This window comes from Rhizomucor pusillus, assembly GCF_041956525.1.
Source record: "Rhizomucor pusillus strain CBS 183.67 unplaced genomic scaffold VTP01scaffold_9, whole genome shotgun sequence".
NCBI classification, from domain to species: domain Eukaryota; kingdom Fungi; phylum Mucoromycota; class Mucoromycetes; order Mucorales; family Lichtheimiaceae; genus Rhizomucor; species Rhizomucor pusillus.
The window spans coordinates 338523-354945 of NW_027192151.1; the positions used below are offsets into that span (position 1 = coordinate 338523).

General features: G+C 44.4%; 11 protein-coding genes across 11 annotated transcripts; 4 read left to right on the top strand and 7 right to left on the bottom strand.

The window, feature by feature from the left end:
* Positions 1–627: 627 nt before the first annotated feature.
* Positions 628–1052, bottom strand: VTP01DRAFT_10621 (uncharacterized protein; the record flags this gene model as incomplete). The annotated part of the gene is made up of 3 exons (XM_069379004.1): positions 628–758; positions 831–919; positions 1000–1052. The coding sequence occupies 3 exons, from the start codon at positions 1050–1052 to the stop codon at positions 628–630; spliced, it is 273 nt and encodes a 90-aa protein (XP_069239021.1).
* A 498-nt stretch (positions 1053–1550) lies between these two features.
* On the top strand, positions 1551–2423 carry VTP01DRAFT_10622 (uncharacterized protein; the record flags this gene model as incomplete). The annotated part of the gene is made up of 1 exon (XM_069379005.1): positions 1551–2423. One exon carries the CDS (start codon positions 1551–1553, stop codon positions 2421–2423), a length of 873 nt encoding a protein of 290 aa, XP_069239022.1.
* Positions 2424–2677: 254 nt separating this feature from the next.
* On the top strand, positions 2678–3516 carry VTP01DRAFT_10623 (uncharacterized protein; the record flags this gene model as incomplete). The annotated part of the gene is made up of 4 exons (XM_069379006.1): positions 2678–2862; positions 3002–3156; positions 3210–3277; positions 3370–3516. 4 exons carry the CDS (start codon positions 2678–2680, stop codon positions 3514–3516), a joined length of 555 nt encoding a protein of 184 aa, XP_069239023.1.
* A 1480-nt stretch (positions 3517–4996) lies between these two features.
* On the top strand, positions 4997–5553 carry VTP01DRAFT_10624 (uncharacterized protein; the record flags this gene model as incomplete). The annotated part of the gene is made up of 4 exons (XM_069379007.1): positions 4997–5040; positions 5172–5201; positions 5267–5386; positions 5472–5553. 4 exons carry the CDS (start codon positions 4997–4999, stop codon positions 5551–5553), a joined length of 276 nt encoding a protein of 91 aa, XP_069239024.1.
* A 455-nt stretch (positions 5554–6008) lies between these two features.
* On the bottom strand, positions 6009–6254 carry VTP01DRAFT_10625 (uncharacterized protein; the record flags this gene model as incomplete). The annotated part of the gene is made up of 1 exon (XM_069379008.1): positions 6009–6254. One exon carries the CDS (start codon positions 6252–6254, stop codon positions 6009–6011), a length of 246 nt encoding a protein of 81 aa, XP_069239025.1.
* A 431-nt stretch (positions 6255–6685) lies between these two features.
* VTP01DRAFT_10626 (uncharacterized protein) lies at positions 6686–6952 on the bottom strand (the record flags this gene model as incomplete). Its single annotated transcript, XM_069379009.1, has 1 exon — positions 6686–6952. The coding sequence occupies one exon, from the start codon at positions 6950–6952 to the stop codon at positions 6686–6688; it is 267 nt and encodes an 88-aa protein (XP_069239026.1).
* Positions 6953–7746: 794 nt separating this feature from the next.
* VTP01DRAFT_10627 (uncharacterized protein) lies at positions 7747–9997 on the bottom strand (the record flags this gene model as incomplete). The annotated part of the gene is made up of 3 exons (XM_069379010.1): positions 7747–9303; positions 9372–9833; positions 9908–9997. 3 exons carry the CDS (start codon positions 9995–9997, stop codon positions 7747–7749), a joined length of 2109 nt encoding a protein of 702 aa, XP_069239027.1.
* A 568-nt stretch (positions 9998–10565) lies between these two features.
* Positions 10566–11646, bottom strand: VTP01DRAFT_10628 (uncharacterized protein; the record flags this gene model as incomplete). Its single annotated transcript, XM_069379011.1, has 2 exons — positions 10566–11235; positions 11300–11646. 2 exons carry the CDS (start codon positions 11644–11646, stop codon positions 10566–10568), a joined length of 1017 nt encoding a protein of 338 aa, XP_069239028.1.
* A 475-nt stretch (positions 11647–12121) lies between these two features.
* Positions 12122–12858, bottom strand: VTP01DRAFT_10629 (60S ribosomal protein uL29; the record flags this gene model as incomplete). The annotated part of the gene is made up of 3 exons (XM_069379012.1): positions 12122–12353; positions 12422–12558; positions 12856–12858. The coding sequence occupies 3 exons, from the start codon at positions 12856–12858 to the stop codon at positions 12122–12124; spliced, it is 372 nt and encodes a 123-aa protein (XP_069239029.1).
* A 496-nt stretch (positions 12859–13354) lies between these two features.
* On the bottom strand, positions 13355–13645 carry VTP01DRAFT_10630 (uncharacterized protein; the record flags this gene model as incomplete). Its single annotated transcript, XM_069379014.1, has 1 exon — positions 13355–13645. The coding sequence occupies one exon, from the start codon at positions 13643–13645 to the stop codon at positions 13355–13357; it is 291 nt and encodes a 96-aa protein (XP_069239030.1).
* A 341-nt stretch (positions 13646–13986) lies between these two features.
* On the top strand, positions 13987–16415 carry VTP01DRAFT_10631 (uncharacterized protein; the record flags this gene model as incomplete). The annotated part of the gene is made up of 9 exons (XM_069379015.1): positions 13987–14548; positions 14609–14694; positions 14765–14888; positions 14948–15483; positions 15549–15807; positions 15868–15909; positions 15973–16040; positions 16109–16225; positions 16284–16415. The coding sequence occupies 9 exons, from the start codon at positions 13987–13989 to the stop codon at positions 16413–16415; spliced, it is 1926 nt and encodes a 641-aa protein (XP_069239031.1).
* Between the last annotated feature and the right edge of the window lie 8 nt (positions 16416–16423).

Sequence of the window (16423 nt, forward strand, 5' to 3'; positions counted from 1 at the left end):
CATGAAAATGTGATCTGAATGGATAGTTTATAAGCGGAATCAGTTTCCAGGAAGAATACGATCTTTCGCCGCAGAGGCTTGCTGGTATATTGAGTTGATCGACACCAGCAAGGCTGAGGTAAGACGACTGTAAGTCCCATGTGGTTTGCATATACACTAGTATCTCAATATTGCTTCTGGCCGTGCAAAAATCTTGATGCGAGATCGCCCTGAAATCTTGCGTATACTTCATTCTAGTTCTCAGCGCAGAATATAAATTAAGACATTATGATTTGATTCTCACATCAGGCAAAGAAGTGTGGAAGGAAGAACAAGTTTGCAAGAATCCATTCGCAGTCATTTTACGAGAAAGAATCGGAATCCTAGATATAATTGGCGCAATGCATAAGGTCTGGTGACTCGTATTGAAATGACCCATATGGCACTATATTGCGCCCACAGCACCCGTGGGTTCTATGCTGCTATTAGATTGTAGTACCAGATTCTTTGTGTGCCTCGGGATACTATGAGACGAAGCATATATTAACAAAGACAGACAGGAAAAGCAATCGTGAACTTCCTCTCAGGTGGATTTGGAGCTGCTCAGTTGGAAAACAATATAATCAGAGCAGATTGTGTTTCTCTTTACTAACTCAAAGGACGATCCGTGTCTACATATTTCTCTCGTAGAACCTCGATCAAACTAAACCTTGGCAAGTCTACAATTTTTCCTTGTTCAATACATATTGCAAATACAACCCCTTCAGATGAAGCAAGCGCTAAAATGGGATTAAGTTTCGCTGCACGCACGCCCGCGTAAAGACATGTCCTTTTTTGGAAGTGATACATACAGTAACATAAAAAAAGGAGTGCTCCGATTATCTCTGCGTGTGGAAGGTTGTCCATGCACGATAATATATACTTTAGATTATCTTGCGCACTTTTACGTCGATATGCAAGTTGAGTTGGGGTAAAGTTTGAGTGCGCGCGAATAATCGTTTTCAAGAACAGCGCACACACCTGCATGCATTGTAACCAAGGAGACCACAGACTTGACCCGACTGGGTCCGCATCTGCTGTTGTTAACCTGTCACGTAAAAAAACGGTGCTAACTTGCGAGCGAGAAAAGCTTGTTAATCTTATCAAGAACGATTGGCTCTAGATCGCTCTTCTGCAATATAAATTAAATACTGTAAAAGTAGAACGCTGTGTCAACAAACGAGCTCGGAAGAATCAAGACAAAAAAGCGAAAGAAGGTGCCCGAAAGGGGAGTTATCCCGCAGACTGATCATGCCGGGCCACATGTTTCAAGATACGCAAAAAAGGGCAGTTTGGTATTGTTATGGTGATGGTCAGTGTGGTGGGGTACGGCAAAGGGGTCTACATAAATAAATTACAATAGCCCGCTTTGCAGATCCGGAACCTTATTGAATGCAAGTCCATAAAAAATGTACAGTAACCCACCCGTCTCGCATAGCAACGCTAAGCGGTATAAAAGAAACCTAATGTTGTTTTTTTAATCACCTCGTTTTCTTCTTTCTCTTTCTTCTATTCTTCCTTTTTTTGCTCTGATGTCTGCTCCTGCTCACTCTGATCTGGAGTTACAGATTGCTCTGCAGCGGCCTTACAAGTGCGATTACTGTCAGAAATCATTTTACCGTCTTGAACACAAAGTAAGGCATGTTCGCACTCATACTGGTGAGAAGCCGCATGTCTGCACTTTTCCACAATGCGACAAGAGGTTTGCACGCTCTGACGAGCTTAGCCGGCATACTCGCATTCACTATGCCCCTCCTTCCGTGCTGCTGCAAAAGCGGAGAAGAGTACGCCGATCAACAAGCGCATTAAAGCAAAGGTCCCCTGACGACGAAGAGGCCTATATCCGACAACAACAGCACTGCTCTATTTTGCGCTTCATTCAATCCGGTACCACTTCCTCATCAACCTCAAACCAGTCCAAACCTCGTTCCAGCCCGTACCGTCAATCTACAACTGCTAAGCTCAACCACTGCCCAGCACCAAGGTGTTTCAAATCATTCTGGAGACGTGGGCAACTAACTCGTCATATTGAAACACATCACGGCGTCCAGCTCTCTGCTGCCGAACGCGAGGATCCAGAAAAGATTCCTTCTTCCACCTTCTTTCCATCTCCAACGCTTACAGCCGTCGATACGCCTTCACCTTGCTCTTCTGCCTCTTCCTCTTCCTCTTCTTGTTCGTCAACCTGTATGCTTCCTACTCCTTCGCTTGTTCATCCGTTGGACGAACCCGAATATTGTGACAGCTCATCATTTTCGTCTCCAGCGGCAACACCGGTGCACACCGAGGAAACCCCAATGTACCTGCCGCCTGTCAGCTGTATGAATCAACCCGTGACCAAGCCCATGACCTATCGTTTACCATCCATCCAAATGCTCTTGTCCAATGATCAAGACTTGTACTAGTCTGCAAAGTAACTGTTTTTCCCCATAGTGTGTACTGTACATAGCTGCGTTGGGTACTTTCGTATGTTCATTTCTTCCCTTTTTCCTTCTTGTCACATAATACACCTTTTTGATCTTTTTCATTTCTGCGTCAAAAAAAATTGCACAGTGATCGATACCTGCAGGTGGATATGGCTGTAGCTTTGATGGCGACATTCTCACTAGGATCAAAATGATCACATAGCTTACGAGTGAGGTGTAAAATCAGGCAAGTTATGATATGCCCTTTTGGGAAATTAAAGTTACCATGGCAAGAAAACGACCCGATGCCCCAATTTTGCGTTATTGCTTTGGTTTTCCCATTTCTTCTCACAAGCTGTCAAGATCTGCAGTGGACTCTGGGAGGACCTTCACTTGTTGTCTCGCGGGAGCTCACGATCACGGGTCTCGTTACCGCTAAGTATCGTTCCAATCACTAATGTAACTCAATGATCCAAATTTTTCTATAGCTTCTGATTGGAGTGCCAGCCTTTTTGACACTTTGCTCCTCATTAAGCTGCCACAAACTTGGAGACTTAACGTGCTGTAGTAACTAAAAGGCTCGCATCGGCTCCGACGTGGGACCTACATCGGGACTTCCCACCTTCAAGCCAATCAAATCAAAAAGTTGCTCCGCGTATCCAAGAGGTTACATCTAAGCATTTACGGGCTATGCTATCTTCTCTGTATCGTTCCAATCTTGGCAACCTGCTAAGTATGATTTGAATCAGTCACATAGTTCAAGCGATTCTGGTTTCCTTTCTATAGCTCCAGCTTACAAGGCATTCAAGGCGGCTAAGACGCTCGTGCTACTGATGACATCCAAGACATCCGAGGTAGTTATTTATAACGTCCTTGGCTATTCATGCTACTCATGGCTACTCAAGGGCGCTCAAGACTACTCAAGAGGGCTGAAGGTTATTCAAAGCTATACATGTTATTCAAGACATCCAAGGCACTTAAAGCAGTCAAGAGTTTCCAAAGCTTTAAAGACGTCCAAGGGAAGTCCAACGATCCGAAGCATCCAAAGCGTTTCAAGACCGGATCATTTCGAGTTTCTGTGCTCGTACATTAAAACGCCCATCATGCACAAAGATGACAAATAGAAAGAGAATGTGCCGCCTCCTCGTGATGGCTCCTGGATACATCGCCGACGATACATGCTTATTACCCAACATAGACTGGATAGCAGTCGTATAAAAAGGACACAAATGAACCTTGTAAGTGACACAATTCTCTTTAAGCTAAAATATGTCGTACTTTTCTCTAAATATTTCTAAACTCTTTGAAGCTCTCTGGATATCTTATGAAACTGGTCTGAATAAAATCAGTGGCTAAAGGATACTTATAATGATGTCCTCGACCATACGTCTACTTACTGCCTATGAAAAGATATTTGTTGACAAGTATAAGTGCCGTAATACATACAATGAAAACTGGTAGCATGTTTCAAATTAATCAACGAGGCTATCAACAGCGGATCTAATAATATTCATGTACACAGTAAAAAGTGACATTCGTGTCTTTATAAAGTGCTGTTGGACGATGTGTTTTCGTTTTTGCAAAGTATCTGCAGTAACACGTACTCCTCCTTCCTGGAACTCCCATTCATTCCTCCTGTTTATCGCATGCGTTACATGATTTCGTATTCTTGTACATACAAAATGTAAAATGACGTTTCTCTTGAGAACTGTGCATCATGCAGCTAGTAGATCGTCGGGTACAAGAATGTCTCTGACGCTTTTCTTTGTCCGTTTTTTATGTGGTAACTGTAGCCTCCGCGCAGCATACTGAAGCGAGACTTCAAAGTTTCAATTATTTCACTCGCCTTGAGTCCATATCCGCGGATTTTAGACTATCTACAGTAACAAGAAGAATTCGGACAGCTATGTAATGATATCTCCAGAATAACCCTTAATAAGCTCGTCGAAAAGATGCAACAGAACTTGACCGCTCCGCTTTTTGCAATACAGCCAATCTCCTACATGTTCATATTCTTGAAACGTCTGTCTGGAAACAAAAAAGCACAAAGGGCGCTGTATGGCTGGAGCATGGCATTTGATAACCCATATGCAAGACCGACGGTGATTTGCATTGCAATACATATCCATACAGGAGGGACCTTGCATAAAGACTCTATCTAGTGTCACGATATATGTAGACGAGTTGCTTTGCTTCTTTTTTCCTTTCCTTTTACTTTGCTTTTACGTACTTTATCGCTCTCCAAAGCGTGCGCCAAAACTTGGAACTGCAGCTACAGTGTTTTTAGACAAAGTTAATAGATAAAACATCGGTATGTGCTGTACAATTTGAAGCACCTTCCTAACACAGCATATAATCTTGCATGCATGTGCGTCCTGAGTATTACTCCAACTGTTGCACAAGTCCTTAGCAAAATGAACCTGCATCAATCCCAAAAATTGTTTTTCACACATACATAAGGTCAGAATACATTGATTATCGCTTCTTTACACTTTCTAACATGTATTCCATATTCTTCTATGCAATTTATGTCCAAAATATACCTAGCACTAGGGAAGCTCTGATCCAACTTCATGAACAAGATCAGGTGTCCGACTCTGACCTCCTCCGAAAGTCGGTATGTAGACTGTTTGAATAACTCTTATTGAAATGACGATGGAACTCACTTATTATCTGAAATAAAACAAGGATGACACCAATGATTTGTGGACTATGCTCACAATATCGCTGATTTCTGGCGCGCTCTAGATTAAACGGCGCAGCAATGGCAAAAGAAAGGTATACAGTTCATATTTACTTTTACAAAGACAAACGACTGAATGGATGCCTTTGATTGTATAAAGTTATGTTTTCATCAAGCTCGGCTTCTCTCGTCCGCGGTTTCCCGGCTCTTCAAGGGGCCGGGTGGCCGCATTAGCCATTGCAACAACGCCAAAGATAGACAAAACTGTTAGCCTGTCAATGTAATTAATAGATCAAAGGCTCCTTATTTGTCCCGTCACGAGCTTCTAATGCATAGAATATACACCTGTGTGTGAATGTCTATAGTGAGGAATACGATATGGCTGATGAATGTGAAAGCTTGATCAATCTAATGATGATAGACGTTATCAACATACCTCAGACGTGATCCGTTTTAGGAACACGTGCTTGTACATATACCCGTCGTATCGTTTCCGTTTCATCATTGATACTGTGGATTTTGGAATATTGGATGTAAATGCGCTTGAACAAAGAGAACAAGCTTTCACCCAAAAATGCTAGATTATAATTGACAAGATACCCAATTTCGTTTCCACAAGTAACATCATGATACTGCTGCAAAAGAACTTGGTTTTCAACAGCGCCCTTCTTGAAACTGTCAAAGAAGGGAGAGTTGTGTCTTTTTTACAATATTCTCTTAATCATCGCGGAAGAAGCTTGCCATTACCAGTCCTTTCTAATCAATGCAAACGCAAATGATTCCAAACAGTGGGTAGTCTGAATTTTATATGTATTTTAAGGATATCATCCCAATCCAATATAAAACTAATATAAAGAGATGGTGACCTAATAAGTAACTGTTGAAGCAGATCTAGAATCCTTCTAGCTGCCTTCTTGCTTCTGACATCGCCGGAAAGATAACAGTTCTTCTGGGGATCCAATGAGCAGAGTCGTATACACCGGGAAGCAGGCCTTTCTGCTCAGTGAGATATCCTGTGCAGAAAACCATCGGAGGTTTTCGACATGATTGTTTTCTTCGTCTTGATCCTTATGATCCACATATGGTCTTTCGATGGTATCGTACTGCTGCCAATGGCATGCGAATGCCATGATGCGGTGGACTTTCATAGCGACCGGGTTATGCTAAGTAGTCGTCTACCTTGTGGATGGTCCAACAGGCACTGGCTTTTCGTTGCGTCAAGATTCTCCCAGTTCTTCTGTTACGTATAACCCCATCTTCAGGGACTTTGTAGTCAGCAAATGATCTATCGTTGCATTCGCCAACCGAATGCCATATTTGCACCCTGGATTCCGCGGGCGGACGATTGAGAGTTTATAGTGCTGTATGCGCACGCAAGGCATTTTTTGAGTACGTAACATATTCCAAGTTGGCTGAACTGTTGCTTGCCCTATTTCCATCAAGATGATCGATTACTAATCCTGGCGGGCGAGGGTAAGTGAAGCTTGCCAGAACGATGTGATGAACTGCGAACCACGCTTGGGAGTTGTTCACATTAAAGGCACGCAAGACATAGCCGGTAGTCTCGTTTAGAGGAAGTTCAGAATCGCTCGCAGTTGAAAGAGTAAACCTGGCCTTTTGACGATACCAGATATGTGAAAATGAAACGTCCGTGAGGTCCGATGTTCTTCACGGTGGTGAATTCTTCGCCGGGAAACTCGTTATTGAGACGTGTTATCATACGTTCAGTTGAACAGTTCATGCAGTTCCGGTCCAGGTAGGTAACAGCTCCTTCGTCACTGGCTTGTATTCTTCGGAAGGAATGTGGCATAATGTATGCCAGTTTAATTCGCTGAGTTGCATCCATAGTGATCCAACGCTCATCAGATTTGACTGTTGTAGAGGGATAATTCTATTGGGACAGCTGAGACACTTGGATTGGTACCAAAACAGAGACACATCCGCTGAATCTTCCTTCTCTTCCGCCAGCGTCGTGCGAAGGTGATATATAACGAGAAGAAATCACATGGAAAATCGATGGTGCGAACGTGGAAGTGAACAGAAAGAAAGAAGTGTGAAACCAAAAGGACGATGATTTTCAATTGACAATTTTATGCCTCGCTTTCATTGTCAATAACGTCATCGAAGCACTTAATTGGTTGACAGTGAAGCAAGTATACAAGGTTGTCGATTACCCTGAATTTAGATCGAGCATGCGGTAATATGAGAAATAAGCAATGAGAACTTTATGCTACAACTTGTAGATAATCGAGCATGATATGAAGGTGGAACGTCGGTTCATCAAGGTATTGAGAGCTCCATTAAAGGTTCAACACTCGTAGGCTGTAGGCTCCAGTGCCACAAAACATTTCCAAAACATTTCTGAACAGGACTCATTTCCCTGATCATTTTAGGGGCCGATGGGGATATGAATAAATTGTCAGAGTCTTTTTTTTTCAAAAACAAACTTGCTAGCATCATCCTTGTCGCAATGTTTTTATTCATCGACTTCCAATGATGATATAACGTAAGCTTTTTTAGGGATGATAAGGGGAGAAAAGAAGAAAAAAGAGGAAATATTTACGGGGAAATGTACACAAATTAAATGTCGAGCGATGGGTGTGAATGTGAATGGTACATTAAACAGGTATTGCAAAACATTTAGTCAACTTCTTCCATCTTGGAGGTTTCGACAACTTCGTCAGCAGTTTCGGTGGCAGCGGGCTCATCAGCCATCTCTTCCTCATCGATAGAAAGACCAAGAGCAACCATGCGGTGAATGCGGTTAGCGAAGGTGCTGGGTTCGTCAAGGCTGAAACCAGAAGTCAACAAAGCAGTCTCGTACAACAAGGTGGTGAGATCCTTGACGGTGCGGTCGCTAGAGTCGGCAGCAACCTTCTCCTTGAGGGACTTGATGATAGGGTGCTTGGGGTTGAGTTCGAAGGTCTTCTTGGAGGCCATGTAAGAGGACATGCTGTTGTCACGGAGAGCCTGAGCCTTCATGATACGTTCCATGTTGGCAGACCAACCGAATTGACCGGTGGTAAGAACGCATGGGGAGTCAGTGAGCTTGTTGGAGACGACAACCTTCTCAACCTTGTCGCTACCCAAAATTTCCTTGACGTGCTTGCAAAGGTCCTCGAACTTCTTTTCCTCTTCTTCGCGGGCCTTCTTCTCTTCCTCATCTTCCTCGATCTCGACACCTTCCTTGGTAATGCAGACAAGCTTCTTATCGTCATATTCCTTGAGCTGGGTGGTGGAGTATTCATCAATAGGGTCGGTCATCAAAAGGACTTCAATGCCCTTCTTCTTGAAACCTTCCAAGAATGGAGAGTTCTCAATGGCAGCGCGGGACTCGCCAGTGATGTAGTAGATGTTCTTTTGCTTCTCGGGCATGCGAGTGACATAGTCCTTGAGAGAAGTCATCTCGTCGCCAGACTTGGTGGAGTAGTAACGGAGGAGGTCGGCAAGCTTCTGGCGGTTCTGGGAGTCTTCGTGGATACCGAGCTTGAGGTTCTTGGAGAAGGCTTCGTAAAACTTGTCAAAGTTCTCCTTGTCTTCAGCGATTTCAGCGAACATTTCAAGGCACTTCTTGACGAGGTTCTTGCGGATAACCTTCAAAATCTTGTTCTGCTGGAGCATCTCACGAGAAATGTTGAGAGGCAAGTCCTCAGAGTCGACGACACCCTTCACGAAGTTGAGCCATTCAGGGATCAATTCGTCGCAGTCATCCATAATGAAGACACGGCGGACGTACAACTTGATGTTATTGCGCTTCTTCTTGGTCTCGAACAAGTCGAAGGGAGCACGCTTGGGGACAAAGAGGATAGCGCGGAATTCAAGCTGACCTTCAACGGAAAAGTGCTTGACAGCCAAGTGGTCCTCCCAGTCGTTGGTGAGAGCCTTGTAGAACTGCGCATATTCTTCAGACTTGATGTCTTCGGGGTTGCGGGTCCAGAGCGGCTTGGTCTTGTTAAGTTCCTCCGTGTCGGTGGTCTTCTCCTTGATGGTCTTCTTCTTCTTTTCGTCCTTCTTCTCATCCTCATCCTCAACTTCTTCGATCTTGGGCTTCTCTTCGCCTTCCTTGACCTCTTCAGCCTCGTCGTCAGAGACTTCCTTCTCGACCTCCTTTTCAACAACGAGCTGGATAGGGTAGGAGATGAATTCAGAGTGTTTCTTGACAATATCCTTGATTCTGCGTTCCTCAAGGTACTCGAGCTAAATAAGGAATTCAAACTCAGCATACCTGTGTCAACTAGAAGGAGCTGGAAAAAACGGGAACTTACCTGGTCTTCCTTCAAGTAAAGGCGCATCTCAGTACCGCGACCAAGGCGGGGGTTGACTTCATCGCGGGTGATGGTGAAGGAACCGCCAGCAGAGGAGGCCCAGATGTATTGCTCGTCATCGTTGTGCTTGGTGATGACTTCGACCTTGTCAGCAACAAGGTAGGCAGAGTAGAAACCGACACCGAATTGACCGATCATGGAGATATCAGCACCAGAGGAGAGAGCTTCCATGAAAGCCTTGGTACCGGATTTGGCGATGGTACCAAGGTTGTTGACGAGATCGGCCTTGGTCATACCAATACCGCTATCGCGGATAGACAAGATGTTGTGTTCCTTGTCGGGGATGATGCGAATGTAGAGATCCTTCTCGGATTCGAGAACGGAAGGGTCGGTCAAGGACTGGTAGCGAATCTTGTCCAAGGCATCAGAGGCGTTGGAGATCAACTCACGCAAGAAGATTTCCTAGAATCCCAAACGATATCATGTCAAAACGCCGTTCTACCAAGCAGAACTCTGTTCAATTCTTTTTACGTTACCTTGTTGGAGTAGAAGGTGTTGATGATCAAGCTCATCAACTGAGAGATCTCAGCTTGGAAGGTGAAGGTTTCGGTCTCGGGAGCGCTCATGGTAAGTGTTCCTTTGGCGAAGAAAGAAGGCAGTGGAAAGGAAAGGGGCAGCCGCGCGACTGCTTTTATACTCTCCACTGGATGAAAAATTTTGAAATCCAGCAGTATCTCTTTCTAGCAGGTTCCATGACCATCGCGAGCTTTCAAACCCCACAAACGAGGTGGCCCGTGGTACAGATCATAATATGAACGTGCAGAATGTGCATTTACAACTAAATATGACACCATTCGACACCATGTATACGAGAAATGCAGCGTGTTAGCTACTAGTTTTATTGCAAGAAATTGAAACAATAACACGACGCGCTGCTACTGGCTGTGTGCCTAGTTACTGGAACCTTCCAGTAGACAGTATCCCATTTCCATTGGTCTCGGGTCGGCGAATTCTACTTTGTATCTCACCAATGGAAATGGACATACCTTATATCTATCCAATAACCGCTCTTGAAAAAATCGAAAGGCTTACAAGAAAGAAAAAGATGGCACGCCTTTGTATTTATTCAAATGGCAAGTGGATGAGAGCACAAAGAGAGGGTTTTGGATTTTACACTGGTGAGACACGGAAAATTTACAACGAATGACTGGAGTAGTCAAAGGAGGAAACCGTCGACTCCAATGGTTCGCAACAACACGATGAGTCCTGCAGGAACGGTTCTTGAGTAGAGGATGTTGTTTGCCATCCAGGGACGCGTTCGTACCTAAAATCTTTTGGATGATGATACAAATCGAATACCTGCTCATGGGAGGATGACCCAAGATAGGTTTCGTGACCCAAGGCAAACGTCGATTCAATGGAGGAAGTTGTCGAGATGGAAAAGGAAATAGATGGGCGAGGAGGGTAGCCTAAAAAAGCACTTTGTCGATATGCAGCAATGTCTTCAAGAGGAGGCGCCAATTGCTGGTCCGCGGCGTAGTATGCATCTTCCTCATGGAAATTACCATATGTGTAAGGTGACAACAGTAGCGCTTCCGGTGGCGTCTGGCTCCCCTCTTGCATCAGATAGGAAGGATTTGCGTAAGGTATTGGACTCAGCCATGACGGCATCGCATGGGCAGGATCGAGGGGGTGGCTCAAGTAGTATGTCTGTTCCATATTTCTTGCCATATCCATCGATGAGCTATCTTGAGATGACGTTGCAGGCATGGTAGAATATTCCAACGATGGTGATGGTTGCTCCTTTTTCTTGTTTTTCGTGCTGCGTTTTTTCCTTTTTGGCGTATACTTGTAGTTTGGATATCTAGTAACAAGATCAGATATGTTCTCGTACATTACAGAAATTATCAATTAATCATATAACTTACGTGATAGAATGTTGCTGCTTGGCTTTCTCTGCAATGTTCCTGTATTTTTGCTTCACATTTTCTGATTCTCTGCGCCACCATTTCGCCACAACCTTGGAGATATCGCGATGGTTGGCACCAGGGCAACGCGCTACGATTTCTTTCTGTTTCTCGAGACGGTAGGCCATGAAACAGTTCATGGGACGCGGAATCCGGTCGCTATCTTGTTTCTTTTGCTTTCTTCTTGGACGACGGGTACGCGATTTTACCATTGATACAATGTTGGCAAGATCCCGAATATCCTTCTCTTGAGCTGCATCAAGCAGAACCTTTGGGGAGCATACAGTTGTCTTTTCCGGTTTGGACATGATAAACGAGAGTACTACCAAGGAATGGAATGGGAATATAGGGAAGAAAAAATAGAAAGAGAGAAAAAGAATGACGAGAAGAAGAACGCTGCTCTTACCACTGGAAACCACTTATAAGTGGTCTTTTATATCACAATCAAGTCAGCTAAAATAAGCCGAAGTCGTCTACCTAGTCGTAAAGTAAGAGTGTTAGGATGACCATTTCTAAATATGGTTTCCTGTTGTCCATGTTTCATTCATTTGTTGCAAGGAAGGAAAGACGGCAATGACGTATAGGGGAGAATCTTAACATTACGATGATGCGCGCCCGAACAGAACATACGACGATTTCTTTCAGTATTTAAAACAATTGGACAGATCTGTCACAATGAATTCACTGCAACGATTTGCTGGAATGGCTCCAATATGAATAACTCATGCTGATTGGATCTTCCACGAATGTACGTATATTGAATCAAAACAAAGATATGTTCATCTATGCCTTAACAGCGTACTTGCGGAGAGGGAAGTAAGCCTCCTTCTTCTGTTGCTTGACAGTCTTGAGGCTGCGCTCGTAGGGAGTCAAGGCACGGCGCATAGCACGGGTTTTCTTGACACGCAAATCCAAGGGAAGGTACTTCTTCTTCTTGTAGAAGAGACGAAGCTGTTCGCGCTGGGTCTGGCTGATAACGGTCAAGGTGCGAGCAATGTTCTTGCGGGCAGTGCCACTAGTAATTTTCAGTTTGCATAAATATACATCCGTATCCACATGTATAAGTGCAAGCCGTAAACTTACATTTGCTGAAGCTTGGAGGCAGAGGCACCAGCGACCTTTTGGACGCGGAGACTGGCAAGCTCCTGCTTTTGCTCATCAAGGATCTTGAGAAGCTCAGCCTTGTTCTTGTTGCGAAGTTCGTAGGCTTTGACGCCGGCCTAATAGAAAAATTGCTTTTGTGAGCTAGCTGCAATTGCAAATGTACATATAGTGATCCAGCCGGTGCTTCTTTGCTTTTGGCTTCCTTTCTTTCTTTGTACTCCTCTCTTAAATTCACGGAATGTGTTTGGCAAATGCTGGTGGTGCTGCTGACAATTCTGACATGCGCTGAATTTCGTGATCTCGAGACCGACGTTGCCACATCTGCATTCTACGCATCATTGACCGGAAAGCAAAGAGCACACGACATGGATCGACTGGTGGATGGATGGATAATAGATTTCAGTGATACGCACCATGACGACGAATTGAAGGGGGGATCATACTTGGTTGCCAGGGCTGCATTTCAGGTCTACGCACAGCCGTTTCGGAGTCTGTATGATGCTCAAGAACTGGAGTGAATTTGTAGACCTCTGATATGTTAAAGGACCTGCAAAATTTACTGGACCTTTAGAGTACATAGCCATTATTTTAGTTGATGGCATCTGCGTCAAATGCCCCCTTATTAATAAAAGAACAATTTTATGAAGTGTATATTGTCGCAGGAGAAGAAAAAATAACAGATAGTACAAAGGAAAATACAGCATTAAGTAGATCATAAACAAGAAGGGAACGAAGGTAATTATTAGGAAGTTCTGCATAGATATAGTTTTGAAATTCAAGGATCGTTTTAATCTTTTTGCTTTCTTGGCGTTTTGGAAGGAGAGTTGTTGCATAGCGGGATCTCCAGGTCTGATGTCCTGAGATAAATGCTGTCATAGTCTGGCGTCAAGGTAGGATAGAGACTAGTAATGTCTACAGTTGTTGTATGATTTTGATGCTCGAATCTTTCTTGTCTAGGTGACAAATGATCTTCCGCTCTCGTGGGCGACCCCAGAATTCGGGCAACACCATTTGGTGTAAGAATGATTCCGTGTTGGAAGTCCAAAACTTGTCGGTAGCAAGTATATCGTTGATGGCATCAATATTGAAAAATGCCCAAAACATCGCCATTTTTTCTCTCCAAGCTCGATCCGATAAATTCTTCAGCGAAGGTTTCTCTTTGAAAGCGTTGGATGCGTTGTACTCTGGCTGAAACTGCATCATTAACGTAAGGTATGAATTCCTTGCAAACTTGACACTTCAACCCCTCTCTCTGTCATGAACCACTTTCGTGTTTCATCTTATCACCATGCACAAAATTGTTTATTTCATCTTCTTCCCTTTTTAGCTTGCCTGTAATCTTCAGACATTAGATAATCTTGTCAGGCACTTATAAACCAGCGATGCATGGGCGAATGTCAGGGTTACTAAAACCGGAAAACTGTGGAGACAGGCTGTGACCGGCACTGTGGAGCTCAGTGCTGAGAGAGGGGTTGGTGAGCACTTTTCGGCGGACTCCCGGGCGCCATTTTCAAGCAAAAACTGAGGCATCTTTCTCAGTCCTTATGCCATATCCGGATACAACGCGCAGCAGTAAAAAGAATGAAAGTGCGGGGGGATCCACTTCACTCGGACCAGCAGCAGCTCCTCCTGGTGCTGCTGCCCAGAACGCAACAGCCCTGGTAAACAGTGCGCGAAACAGGGCAGTTGGAATCGCCAACGCTGCGCGAGACTGGCTCCATCCACCTTCCTTCCCCGATTGGTTCTCGTCACTGTCTCAAATCGAGTCCTTAACAACCGTCATGTTCAGTCCTCTTGGTGGGCACCCTGCATATCGGAGCGAATCGCTTGCGAGGGCATTGCAGCTTATGCAACAACAACAACAGCAACGACAGAGATCTGCTCAAACGTCATCTGGTTCGGACGTGGTTCTACACAGCGGACGTCTTGCGCTGCCCCCAAGCTCCGAGTTGTTGAAAGCCGAGATACCCGAGTCCCAAGCACCGTTATCACTATTCCAAGGATTTGCAGCCGCGTATCCTTCACTGACAAGCCCAGGTTCTCCGAGCACATCGCCAAAAAGGTCTCGACACCGACGGAAAAAGCATGGAAGCACAGCTAGTATAGGTGCGTCAGACATCTCGATATATGCACTGTAAAGAACGGTAATGCTGACTATGCATTCAGGCTCGGATGGGAACCGGACTTTGACACAGATCATTGCTGAACGAGAACAAAAGATGAAAGAAGGCGATAAGCTTCAAATGCAAAAGGTTTTTTTTTATCAGAGGGCAGAAAATGCATCAATCACCACAGATATAACTGACAGTCGAATGTAACCAGTCTTCCACAGCAAACGAAATCAACCAAATCAACTTGCAAATAGAGGAACTTATAAACAAGCGAAAAGCACTAGAAGCCAGATGGGCAAAATTAGAAGCAAAAGAGCAGCAACTTCGATCAACAAGTACGTGTAAATGGATCATACGTAAACTAATCACTCATGTCATCGCATGTGCAATCTAGTCGATAATTTGAACGATTCCATCGTATCTGCAGATGACGAAAGCCGAGCGAGCGACGTAGTGAGCTCTAGAACCGATAACCAAGAAACAGATTCAGAAGAAGAGATTTTTGAACGTGGCAAATGCTACAAGACTTTGGAAGGTCACGAAGACGATGTAATCTGCGTCGATTTCAACCATCCAAAGGGTATCTTGGTTTCGTCATCAATGGATGGCACTGTACGAGCTTGGGATCTCCATCGCAACCGATGCGTAGGCGACCTTGCAACTCATCCAAGTCTAGTGCGGTGTGTAAAGGTCAACGACGCACATTTGCTAACCGGATCCGACAATGGAACCATAAAACAATGGGACCTCTCGATGATACCACCTTTACCTTCATCCCCCAGCACAGTCAGCTCTATTTCAAGCCAATCAGACAGCTCCTCTTCACCGACGCCAGGAGAATCGCTACCATCTCTATGCAACTGCTGTGTCGGAACCTTAGAAGGCCATCGAGGTGAAGTCACCGCACTTCACTTTGAAAATTCCACAGCAGTAAGTCTCAATCTATGCAGAATATCATGAAGATTAAATTGATTTGACATTCGACACCCTTCAAGGTATCTGGTGCGAACGATAAAACTATGAAGCAGTGGGATCTGGAGACCCAACAATGTGTTCTTACCCTGGATGTCATGTGGGCTACCAACAGTACAGCTTCTTCATCCAAATTGCATACCCAGGTCCCTCTCGGTCAATGGTCGCTGGATGGACTTTATGATTACCTAGAAATGAGCGAGAACTACATTGGAGCATTACAGTTTTGGAACTTTGCGCTTGCTAGTGGAACAATAGATGGCAAGATACGGATGTGGGATCGTAAGTTGGATTTTATACATGAATTTGGATGTATCCACTGATAATTACCTACTTGCGCAGTGCGTACTGGACAGGTACATCGCACTTTGCCAGCACACAATGGTGAGTCTCTCGTTCATTTCCCGGTGTAAAAAGAATTGTTCGTAACCATCTAATATTTTGCAGGTGCTATCACTTGTTTGCAATTCGACGAAATCCACCTAGTTAGCGGAGGCGTTGATAAGAATATAAAGGTCCGTTTCGAGAACAGGAAAACGTTACGCAAAAAATTATCCAACTAACAGCAAAGAGTGCAATTTAGATTTGGGATTTGCGCACAGGTTCCGTATTCGATACGCTGAGCTTCAGCGATCCAGTGACATCTTTGCAATTTGATGCAAGCCGCATTGTTAGCTCGACCACTCGAGAAACCATTGATGTATGTTTCCCACAATCTTCTTATCAGGAGGCAAAGTATTGACACTCGTCACCTGTAGATTTATAACCGCACATCCTTCCAACATACCACTTTATCTGGACACGGTGATCAAGTCAATTCAGTACGGTTCCGCGAGAGCGTACTGGCAAGCGGTGGCAATGATCACGTTGTCAAACTATGGGCACTTTAAACAAACAA